This window comes from Canis lupus, chromosome 3 (assembly GCF_011100685.1).
Source record: "Canis lupus familiaris isolate Mischka breed German Shepherd chromosome 3, alternate assembly UU_Cfam_GSD_1.0, whole genome shotgun sequence".
NCBI classification, from domain to species: domain Eukaryota; kingdom Metazoa; phylum Chordata; class Mammalia; order Carnivora; family Canidae; genus Canis; species Canis lupus.
Window position 1 is genome coordinate 8,807,298 of NC_049224.1, and position 12,670 is coordinate 8,819,967.

The 12,670-nt window shown below is 33.4% G+C and overlaps 1 protein-coding gene across 1 annotated transcript in view; it reads left to right on the plus strand.

Moving 5' to 3' along the window:
* SLCO4C1 (solute carrier organic anion transporter family member 4C1) overlaps positions 1-12,670 on the plus strand; it is a 76,154-nt gene that overhangs the window by 48,340 nt on the left and 15,144 nt on the right. Inside the window, exons 5-9 of the mRNA XM_038532243.1 lie at positions 2,202-2,323; positions 3,651-3,769; positions 5,811-5,955; positions 6,358-6,553; positions 11,498-11,651. Of these exons, the coding sequence (XP_038388171.1) occupies positions 2,202-2,323; positions 3,651-3,769; positions 5,811-5,955; positions 6,358-6,553; positions 11,498-11,651 (736 nt within the window). The remainder of the gene's footprint in view (positions 1-2,201; positions 2,324-3,650; positions 3,770-5,810; positions 5,956-6,357; positions 6,554-11,497; positions 11,652-12,670) is intronic.

A 12,670-nucleotide genomic window follows, 5' to 3' on the forward strand; every position in this document is an offset into this window, starting at 1 on the left:
CAATTTTTACATAATGTTTCAGCTGCACTACTTCATGAATTAATGCCATACCACCCCCTAGTATAATGCATTTATTCATAAATAAGAATGATTAAAAGTCACCTGTGAAATTTTTCAAAATACACATCTAGGATCCCATGCATTTTTCAGAAAGAAGAATTTAATTAAAATTAGTTGTGCTAAACCGCTGCGCCACCCAGGGATCCCAGGGTGGTGCAGCGGTTTAGCGCCTGCCTTTGGCCCAGGGCGCGATCCTGGAGACCCGGGATCGAATCCCATATCGGGCTCCTGGTGCATGGAGCCTGCTTCTCCCTCTGCCTCTGTCTCTGCGCCTCTCTCTCTCTGTGTGACTATCATAAATAAATAAAAATTAAAAAAAAAAATAAATAAAATTAGTTGTGCTTTTAGTAGATTAACTGGGTATGGCTAGTCTGAAAAGTCTCAAGAGTCTATGATTCTCAGATTAAGTTCTGTAGTAGTTCTGATATGGTCATAGGAATCACAGGTGTATGGTTTTAACTGTAGCCATAGAGGATAATAATAGGTAATGTTTACTTATCCCATGCTATTTTCTAGATAACATAGGTTTTGTATGTTACGTAATTTACATACCCCTTAACTTAATCCTTTTAATAATCCAATAAGGTAATTGATACACAGAGGTTAGTAAGTCGCCTAAGACATGAATTCAAGCAGGTCTTTTTGACTACAAAATCCTCCTTTTAACCACTAAGTTACCTTCTCTTTTTCCTGAATATAGAGAAGTTAGTAACTTTTGGTGAAACCATATTTTTTCATTTTACCACTAGGAATTAAAACTGTACACTCCTATGTGATTGGGCATAATGAATAAGAAAATGTGGTTATACTTTATTTTTTAAAAATATTTTATTTATTTGAGAGAGAGAGCCTAGGAATGAGGGGGACAGAGGGAAAGGGAGAAGCAGACTCCCCATGGAGCAGGGAGCCCCCTGTGGAGCTCCGTCTCGAGACTATGGGACCATGACCTGAGCCAAAGTCAGACGCTTAACCTACTGAGCCACCCAGGCACCCTGAAAATGTGTTTATAGATATGTGATTTGTTCTTTGAGCTGTTAGTCCCAGTTTACTATTTTAGATAGTATATAAAAGATGTATGAAGGAAGTCCTTGAAACAGAGAGCTGGGTTTTTAAGAAAAGTTTTTAATTTCAGTGGAGAATTACATGAGTTTTAGGGTTGGTGTGTTTGGGGAGAAACCGGTTGATATACAAATATGGGAATCATTGTACAACACTGTTAATAAATTATTTTAAGAAGAACTTTATAGTCAGAGAAAGACAAATACTATATGATTTCATGTGTATGTGGAATCTAAAAAAGCATGTGAACAACAACAAAAAACAAGCTCATTGATACAGAGAATAAATTTGTGGTTACCGTAGGTAGGGGAATGGGTGAAATGAGTAATGGGAGTCAAAAGTTACGAATTTCTAATTTTAAAATAATTAAGTCATGGGGTATAATATACAACATGGAAACTATAGTTAGTAATATCGGACTGCATTTTTGAAAGTTGTTTAGAGTAAATCTTACAAATTCTCAAAACAAGAAAAACAGTTCTATAAATACAGTGACAGGTAATGTGTTGGTCATTTTGTAATATATAGAAATACATAACGTGATATATAGAAATAATGCATCATTGTATTACATACCTGAGACTAATATAATATTGTATGTCAGTTATACTTTAATAAATACATTAATTAAATAAAGAAATTTTACGCTTAAATGAATGCCTTAATTGAAGCACAGTGTACGGACTTTTAACACAGATCAGTGATTTGCTATAAGATGTATTCAGTATAGTAGAGAAGAAAAACTTAGCCAAAGTTAGGTAAAGAATGTTCAGAAATTCTATGTATGCTTCCAGATATTTAGCATACTTATATTTACTATTAAATATTTTATATTTCTATGTCACATTGCCATTTGAAATGCTTTGTAAGCCATTATAGCTCTCATTTATGCCTGCTGTCTGTTGTCTGATTCATTGCAATGACTCAGTTTAAATGTCGGATATTATAATACTATTCCCCTATATATATGCTGAATTGCAAAGTATATACTTATCATAACTGCATTTTAATGAACAAGGTAGAGTTAACTTTTATATTTTGTTTTTCTTTTTTTTTATATATTTTGTTTTTCTATCACATAGCATAGGTATCTCTGAAGATGATCCACGATGGCTGGGGGCATGGTGGATCGGATTTCTTCTGTGTTGGATCTTTGCTTGGTCTTTGATAATACCTTTTTTATGTTTTCCAAAACATTTACCAGGTAAACATATCTTCTTTAAAACCAATTGTTAGGCCAAGGGTTGCTTATAATTTGTAAGATACCTAGAAAATTCATTGTTTTATAGAATTTCATTTGTCTGCCTATGCAAACTTTTGGATATTTTTGTCTTTAGGAAATACTGGGTAGCTATCGAAATACTCATGGTTTTCCTTTATTTCCAATTAATAAAAGCAATAAAACTATATGTATTCACTTTCTTATTATATTTATATACTTAATAATATATATTAATAACATAGTAATAACATATATAATACTATAATAATATGTAATATGAGTAATAATATATCATTATAAATATACTTAATAATAAATTTGTTTCCTGTGTGTTTTCTGGAATCTTGCTTTATGTATATGCAAGATACGAGATCTTTCAAACTATTAGTTTGCGTTCAGTTCCTCACTCACCAATAGTCAATCTGCCTTAAATCATTGATATTTGTTGATGAGAGTACCAGTACCTTTTTTTTCATTTGTCATCAAAGTAATACTGTAGTATACTCATTATCACCATATTTCAATATTAGTTTCCTAAAAAGAAAAGGTTAATAGAAAAGAATATCCATTCCTTTCTTTGTAAAATTTTGCTTCTATATAATCATATAGTTCAAATACATTATCTGTTGAAATATTTTTCTCTAGGCAGAAGGTTAAATAGTTCTTTCTGTTGTCATATGCAGAAGGATAGATGATTAATTTTTCGGAATGGGCAAAAGAAAAGTTAGCAGAGTAGAAGTAGGTGAATTCATTGATTTTTTTTTTTTCTACCCTAGACCATCCAACTTATAATTCCATATATTGGCTTTTTTCTCAGATTTATTCAGGGTGCCATTATTAAAAATCAAAGGGATATGGTAATACATGGTAAATGTTTCATCTGCAAAGTATATTAAAGAGAGTAAAGGGAAAAAGCCTCAAACATACTTTGTTTCATATATAATGGATGAAAAAAAGAGATCCATTCTAGAGGAAGAAGAGAATTTAAGAGATATTTTTAAATAAAGGGAATGAATATGTCATTGGAACAAAAATGTCTCATCTTAATATTTAGACTTGCTGGAACCTCCTTAGCCAATAGGAATAATACTAGCTCTCAGGACAGACAAATTACATACATAGATATTTGTGCAATTTTGTTGACAGAGAAACTGGCTTCTTACGTTACAGAATTTGTATATTTGTAGAAATACGTGTCAGTTAAAAAGTAAGCATTTAAAAAATGAGAATGAAAAAAATTTAAAAGATAATGAAAAAATAAAAAGTGAAAAATGAAGTGATAGAACAAGTACATTTACTTTTTTTTTAGGTACAGCAAAACTTCATAGTGAAAGAACTTGCCAGACTCATAAGGAAAAGAGTAGTTCCTTAAAAGACACAGAGGAGAATTTTGGAACAAGTTTGAAAGATTTTCCAACTGCTCTAAAGGTAAAATAACACTGTGTATGCATAGACACACGCACACCCTCCACATTTAAATAGGTAGATATATATATGTATTACATAAACACGAGTAAATATATACATATTCACAGACAAATATTTCACAATTCATTTTCATTTGCCTATTTACTATGGTTCTAGCTTTTATAAATAAATAACTCTTCAGATTTAATTTTATTATGCTTGGAGTAAATGAGAGCTATTCCAGGGTAAAATGGTTGAAAGAACATGAGTTATCTTCTTGGCAATATCAATATTCAGTGGTTCCTCCTTAGGACTGCAGCCAATCATTATTCTATGCCATTTCCCTAATGTAGTGGAATCAATTGGTTATCACTGAATTGTTAATACCTATTTGAGAATGTCAAACCGATATTTTTCCCTTGTGAAAGAAGTGGCAGTTAGTGGTTACTTGGTTTGAATTTGAGGTTAAAGAAACAATGGTATGGTCTATTCTGTCGTACTCCTAAGAATGACATTCTTCCCATATAGCATCATAAAAATTTTGTACATACAGGAGTCTCTAATTTCACCTTTTCAAGATTTGAAAATTATTTACCTTTCAATTATTTTCATTTTCCTCCTCAAATGAAAGCCTGAAATGTTCTTATTTCCATTTATCCTACTTTTCAACTCTCTGTTTTCTCCCAGGTAGGCACAATCTTGTGTTTTGCTGAGATTGTTCATGATTTTTAATTCCAACTTCTGTTTTCTTTTATAAATTCTTGTGTGTATTACTATCAAGGGTTAACTCACCACTGCTTTTTAAAATTCCTGCTTCAAGGTTTCATGCTTCATGGTCTTGATTCTGATTCAGAACCCTCTGGGTAGAGTATTATATTGCTAGTTTTCCTCAGACAAGATGCCATCTAAGTATCCTTGAATACTGAATGATACTTCTGACTGGATGGACACTTTTGGATCACATTCTTTTAGTCCCAGAAATCTGTGGGTGTTACCTTGCTCTTTTCTGGTTAATTGTATTGTAGTTAAGAAGTTCCATGTTAGTGTGATTCTTTTTCATCTCCATCTGCAAATTTATACATTTTTTTTCATTTATTTGCAATTTCAGTCAATTTGTTAGGTTATGCCTCTATGTATGTGTTTTTTCATTAATCCTTGTCAGGTGATTTTTTTCATTAATCCTTTCTAGGAATCCATTATTTTTTTAATCTGATGATTTAAATACTTTCTGCTATTATCCTTTTTAAAAAGTATTGAATGTTTTCATTTGGGTACTTTTTCTCCTTTTGTCATTATTGTTATTCTTATGTTAGATCATCTGAATCTGATTTAAAACTCTCTTATCTTGCCCTTTTGTGACTCATCTATGTGGGTCTGTGCATGTGTGTATTTTGTTTGATTTAATGAAATTTCTTTTGCACTTAATATTCCAGCACTATAATTTGATTTTCACTTTATGGTTAGATTAAATTGACCTAATTAATCTCTATTCTCTCCCCCAATAGATTAAAAAAGATTCTGAGAATCTTTTCTCAAAGACCAAGCAATGTGGACCTCTCTTTAAAATTATTACTACCTAAGGTTCTTAACTATTGAGTCCTTTACCCATGGAACACTACAGATTTGATACTTAGAGACCATTCTCATCTGTACTTGTAATTGAGTTCTTCGCTTACTAGACATGGAGATTCAGAGCACACTAAAACAAATCAGGCAAGGGATAGATTTAATGTATGGAGATTTATAATCGACTGGGAAAGGGAAACTTTCCAAGCTGGCTTTTACCTTCTTTACCCAGTCGCTGCATATGATAAGGCACAGTCACCCTCTTGATGAATCACCTATCAATTCTCTGGGTGCTGCATGTATAAATGTTCTCGTTGTAGTATATATAAAGCTATTAGTATTCTGTACTTATGCTTTGGTACTGGAGAAAATGCTGAAATTTATAATTATATTGTATTTATTAAAAATTTGCCATTTCATCATGCTGCTGATTCTAATGCTACATTTTGTAATATAAGCATAGTTATTCATTTGGTGAACTATATTTTTTCTTTAGAATTTGATGGGGAATACTGTCTTTATGTGTTTAGTTCTTTCAACTTCTTCAGAAGCCTTAATTACTACTGGGTTTGCTACATTTTTACCTAAATTTATAGAAAATCAGTTTGGATTGTCTTCCAGCTTTGCAGCCACCCTTGCAGGTAAACCATTTTCTTCTTTGTTCGAATTTAATCTAATAATTTTACTTTACCACATTAAATGCTTATCAGAATAGTGTATCATTTTTGATAGCCCTCTTTTTAAAATTTACTATATTAGTTTGATACAAGTTTCTAATTTTCTGACATTTGACAGTCTGTTTTATGAATGAGAAATACAGAAGCTGTAGAGCTAAAGAGCATATTTGTCAATCTTAATATTCAAAACATTAATTTTATTAACCTCTTGATATAACCATTATATCATTTATTCAGGTGTTTCTAAATGGCTAAATAATATTCATATGTTAATACTGTGCTTGTTTTTGATGTTTTCCAATTCTCATATGAGTAATTGAGTACGCATGTATGTTTTCTCACTCTCTGTGTCTTCTTTCTCATCAGGGGCTGTTTTAATTCCTGGAGCTGCTCTTGGTCAGATTTTAGGTGGTGTCCTTGTTTCAAAACTCAAAATGACATGTAAAAACACAATGAAGTTTGCTTTGCTTACATCTTTAGTTGCATTTGCTCTGAGTTTTGTATTTGTTTATGCCAACTGTGAAAATGAGCCATTTGCTGGTGTGTCTGAATCATATAATGGGTAAATATATTTCAGTGCTTTTGATATTAATGTAAGGGTAATAAACTATGTGTATATTTCAGAGTACACGCTTTCTTGAGTAAATTAATGAAAGATTGGCTTTTTTTTTTTTTAAATTGGAAGGCTTTCTCCTATGTAAGGATATATAGGTTGTTTTTTTTATTTTAGTTAGTTTGCTTGTTTATTTATTTTTAAAGATTTTATTTATCTATGAGAGACACACAGAGAGAGGTGGAAACATAGGCAGAGGGAGAAGCAGGCTTCCCACAGGGAATCTGACGTAGGACTCAATCCCAGGACCCGGGATCACACCCTTAGCCGAAGACAGAGGCTCAACCAATGAGCCACCCAGGTGTCCCTTGTTTTGTAGTTTAAATAACTGACATCTTATTAAATGTTGGATATTTATTCAGAGAGTAATTAAGGGACATCTGTTCTATCCTGGATACCGTGTTGAGGGATACAAAGATTAGTATAACGGAATCTTTGTGCTGAAGGGATTCACATCCTAGGGGGGAATTTCTTATCTGATGTTGCTATTGAAAGTCTTGAAAAATAGAGGTGATTCCCTATGGTGAAATTCATGTATTAGGTGGGTTGAAAATAATCTAGGAGAGAAATTAAATGAAACTAGTCCTAGGTTATACTAATTATTATTGTTTCTACTCTATTTTTTTGTTTATTATTTTTTTTCTATTTTAGAAGCTCATGTTTATTGGAGAGAAAGAAATGCCTTCTTGTTGTTCTGACCCATAAGCATATTTTTACCTGTAACTGATGTGATCATTTTATCTTTCTTTGCCTTGTTTGGTTTTGAAATCCCAAACTGTGAGTTAGGTGATCAGGCAGGTTGGCATTGCACTGAGATGCATTTATAGCCTGTATTGCTGCTTTCATTGTTTCATTGCATGTGTTTGAGGCAGATGAGGGAGCTAGTACTCCATCCAGGTCAAGGACTCCACGGTTTTTTAGAATATGACATTCAGGTAACCTAAATAGAATGTACTTTGTTTGCATGAGTTTGCCAGTAACAATTATGATTTGCAATTGCTGTTCATTTCTGTCATTCTTTTACATTAATGAGATGCTGAGCATTCTGAAGCAATGCTAAGTTCATTTCTATTACATTTATTCAACATTTGTTGACTACATCTTCTGGCTGACTTTTATGACAAAATCCCTGCTCTAAAGGAGTTTACAATGTAGCAGGAGAGATGGGGGAAACAAAAAGGTAAATGAACAATGCATTAGGTAATGAGAGACATTCAAAAGGCTATGAAATTCAAAAGGAGGGCTTTTCAGTTTCCTTTAATTAGATTCAGAAGAGTATGGGCTTACATATCCTTTAAGGATACAAAGAGTTTTGGGAAGAGAGAAAGGCTGAGGGGGAATATGTTAGCCATAAATGCTAGAAAGTAAAGGCTAGGTTCAGGAACCAGTTTGAATGAGACTTAGGTTATGTAACTGTAAATCAGAGTTTCTGGAGATGCTGAAAAGTAGGTAGAGGTAAGCTCTGCAGACCTAACTTTAATATCTACAAACTTCACCCAAACATATCCCGAGGAACTACTTTTTTTTTTTTTTTTTTTTATGTTCCTTTTAGAAGAACAGAAAGTTCTGGATAGGTTAACACTTGTTAATCTTCGTGAAAAATGAATAATGTAGATGTGAATCTATTTTTTTGTTTTGTTTTGTTTTACCTTAAACAAGAGTTACTACCAGATAAATTGTCCTTAGTCTATGGACAGGAAGGAAGACAAGTGAGAAGGTGTTAGTTTGAGCGGTATGTGGCCCCAAATTTTCAGTTTTAGCTCTGTGTGCTGCATATTAAAATGTACATATTATGGGTAGCCTCATTCAAGAAACGTGTATTGGGATGCCTAGGTGGCTCAGCGGTTGAGCATCTGCCTTTGACTCAGAGCCTGATCCCAGGGTCCTGGGATCGAGTCCCACATCGGGCTCCCTGCATGGAGCCTGCTTCTCCCTCTGCCTGTGTCTCTGCTTCTCTCTGTGTGTCTCTCATGAATAAATAAATAAAATCTTAAAAAAAAAAACGTGTATAAGAAAAAGTAGTATATGGAATAAAGAATAGACTAAGAAGCTCAAGAAATATGGGGCTCCTGGCTGGCTCAGTGATTGAGCATCTGCTTTTGGCTCAGATGATGATCCCAGGGTTCTGGGATCAAGCCCCATATCGGGCTCCCTGTGGGGAGCCTGCTTCTCCCTCTACCTGTGTCCCTGCCTCTCTCTCTGTGTCTCTCATGAATAAATAAATAAAATCTTAAAAAAAAGAAGCTCAAGAAATAACTTGTTAGTGAAAGAAGTTATGAAAATGGAACATTTTTAGTAGATTGCTGTAGGCTTTCCCCATGCCATGTAATCACAGGTGGTTAGAAACAGCTTTTTTGACTATGAATTATTTAGTGAGGCTTATTGATAAGTTTAATTAAAACCCTGTTAAACGATATACATAAAAAACTTAAGAACAACAATACTGATTATTTTAGTGGATATTAATAATATTTATAATATGTTACATGAATTAATTCTTAAATGTTTAATGTGGGCACAACAATTGAAAGGAGACTGTCATTTCTAAAAGTCTATTAGTTATTAAAAATCCCTATGGTTCTTTTACTGCCTTGACAATATAGGCAATTTGAGTCTGTTTTGTTAATCAGTGCTAATAATGGTGATTTGTGTTTTACTTTATACTTAGCATCTCATAAAATATGAAATACTGTACCAAGTACACACAATATTTTTTCTCTATCTGGTCTATAGCTAGAATTTCTTTTCTTATCTGAAACAGCACCTTAAAGAAGCATACCTATTAGGATGTTGTAATACATTTAGGGAAATCTTTGCTTATGGTAGAGGCATAATTATAGAGTAGTTTGGATTCAAATAAGAAATCAGCATTTAAATTCTATTTGTCATACACATGTTGCTCATATAGACAGATGTGTGCATATATCTATTTTTTAAATATTCAAAAATTTTAAAATTTAAAATACTTATTCATTTTTAAAATACTATATATTAAGTCCATTTAATATACTTTGCAAGCTTTGGCTATTTTCCTAATAATAGTTTCCTTTACCTTTTGCAGTAAAGGTTTATAAAATATATAGGCTTAAGTGGCATATATGGGCTTGATAATAAGGGATATATGCTATATTTCTTTGTTTCTTTGTTTCTTGAAGAGAAGTTTGTATCATAATGTTTTCATGTTTTAAAATGAAATAGTCACTTATTGAGAGTATGAGAATTATATATTGGAAAATTTAAATTAAAAACCGTGTAGAGGCTGTTTCTGGAATTGAAGGGGTAGTATTTTTCTAGTCACTGTACTCCTATATCTATATTGTAAGCTAGGTATAGGTAGTTCAGAATGCTTTCTTTTGCGAGTAAAACAGTGCTTGATAAAGAAATTGAGCAGCAGCCTATGGAATAGATTAGAAGAGACTCCAGGCAGAGTGACAAATTACTTACATTTTACACTCTGATCACCTTTCCTTCAAACTTGGACTGATTTGTTTCCATTTTTTTTTCTATCCTTCAGTCTATTTCTTTCATGAATGAGCTCCTGATTCTCCACCAACCCCTTAAATATCATCATTTTCCAACATAGTGGTTATTATCTTCTAATCTTTAGATAAATCACTCATTTACTGATTTTGACCTCCCAGTGCAGGAGTGTTAGCTTCATGGTTACTATGAGGAGGGGTTTTATTATCCCTTTCGCTCTGCTCCCCCTGCCCCCACCTTTTCTTCTTCCTCCCTTTCCCTCCTTCCCTCCCTTCCTTTCTCTATGTCTTTGTCTCTATCTCTTTATTTCTTTTCTCTTTTAAAAGATTTTATTTATTTGTTCATGAGAGACACAGAGAGAAAAGCAGAGACACAGGCAGAGGGAGAAGCAAGCCCCTGCAGGGAGCCTGATGCAGGACTCGATCCCTGGACCCCGGGATCACACCCTGAGCCAAAGGCAGATGCTCAACCCTGAGCCACCCAGGTGCCTTGCTCCTAAAGAGTCTCACTCAAATTTTGCCTTTCTTTCTTCCATGCTTCTAAAGTGTATTTTGCAAAAGCTTTTAATCACTCACCATATTAGTGTATAATTATCTGTGTCCATCTCTACTCCTAGACTGTGAAATCTTTGAGGACAGCAACTGCCTTACTCAGCTTTGTATTCCTGATACCTAGCATACAGTCTAGCATTTGCTCAGTTTATTGGTTGAATGAATGAATAAATAGGGACTCGAGAAGTATCTTTGATTAGGGTAACCCTTTATATTAACAAACATATTGCATCCTAATAAGAGGCAGTCTGGAACACAACTGAGCCTGGGAACCAGGAATATTTGGCAAAGACAGGAAAAGTGATTTAATCTCTCTGGGCCCTAGTTTTCCCACTGATAAAATGAGTATGCTGAATACCATTATTTTATTCATCCTTCTAGACTTAAAATTTTGCCTACACCCCAGGGAAATTAGGCAACGTCTGTAGAAATTTTGGTTGTCATAACTGAGGGAGTGTTACTGGCATCTAGTGGGTAGAGACCAGGGATGCTGCTAAGCATCCTACAATCCACAAAATCAGCACTCTCCTCCCTACCACCCCTTGAAAGAGTAATGTACAAAAAAAAAAAAAAAAAAGAGTAATGTACCAAATGAGAAACCTTGCTTTATTTGCTTTCTCTGCCTGTTTTTCTAATCACTGGCACGCATTATACAAGTATTGCTCATACTTCCTCTCTCTCCCATAAGAAATTAAATTCTGTGTGAAAAGACAGACATTTTATTTGTTTTACTCATTCAGTAATTAAATATGTGTTAAGTGAGTAAATAAATGACTGAATGGAAGATGTAGCAAGGCTTCTGAACTGTTCATTAAAAGTTACAATACAGATAATTTGCCCTCATTTAATTTCTTGTTAACAGGACAGGAAATCTGGGAAACTTGACCGCTCCTTGTAATAGCAATTGTCACTGCTTGAGATCATATTATTATCCTATCTGCGGAGGAGATGGAATCCAGTATTTTTCTCCCTGCTTTGCAGGTTGTGCAAATTCTACTTCAAAAAGACATCCAAAGGTAACTCGTGTCTTCTGCTTTACTTTAATGAGGCAGTGTCTTTGTATATTTATGGACGACCATCTTTATCCCTCTAGTGGAATTTAGTGGTTCTAGTTCTTCCTTGCTGCCCAGGAGGGGCCATTCAGAAGCCAGACATAAAGTTTCAGTCAAGTTAGATGAATAAACTCTAGAGATCTGCTGTACAACATTGTGCCTATTGTCAACAATAATGTATTGAATGCTTTAAATTGGTTAAGAGGGTAGAGCTCAGGCAAAGTGGAGTGAAATAAGAGTGAAATATTATTTACCTTTTTATATTTTATTTTTTCTCAGCCAAATTAATTAATTCTCAAATACAAATTTACTTTTAATTCTAGATTAGAATGCATATTAGTTTACCTACATAGGATTTTTTAAAAAATGAAATGGTTTAAGAGAGTCCAATAGAATTTTATTGTACTACATCTACAATCTAAAGATTTCATGTTAGCTAAATTTAAGAATTTTGGGGAAAAATGGCATTCAAATTATCGGTAGCACATAATGTTATACATTAATAGATAATGTGTTAACTTTGAGAAGGCCTGAGGGAAATACATACATGCTATAGTGTAAGGGATCACAATGAATAAGATAAATAAGAAATACATGACAAAAGAGCACAATCTTGACTATTTGAAATGTAGAATCATGAAACCGCATTCCTTTTCCCATACAAAGAGAAGTTTGAGATTGCAGGAAAAGATTTCTATGTAAATAAGTATAAATAGATAATTGGAATGATCCATAAAATTAGATTTCTTCTAAAACCAACATGGATATATTTGTGGGTTACAACGTGTGGTTATACACGTTTGCATGTTCATACATACACACATAAATCTATGTGTGTATGTGTGTACACATATACACATATCTTTAATGATTTTATGTGCAATAAATACAGTTAGGTACTCCTACTATATTCGTCACTCCTTCCTGCAGGTGTGAGAATATGAGAAACAATGTACATTTTTTCATATTACTTAACTTACAGA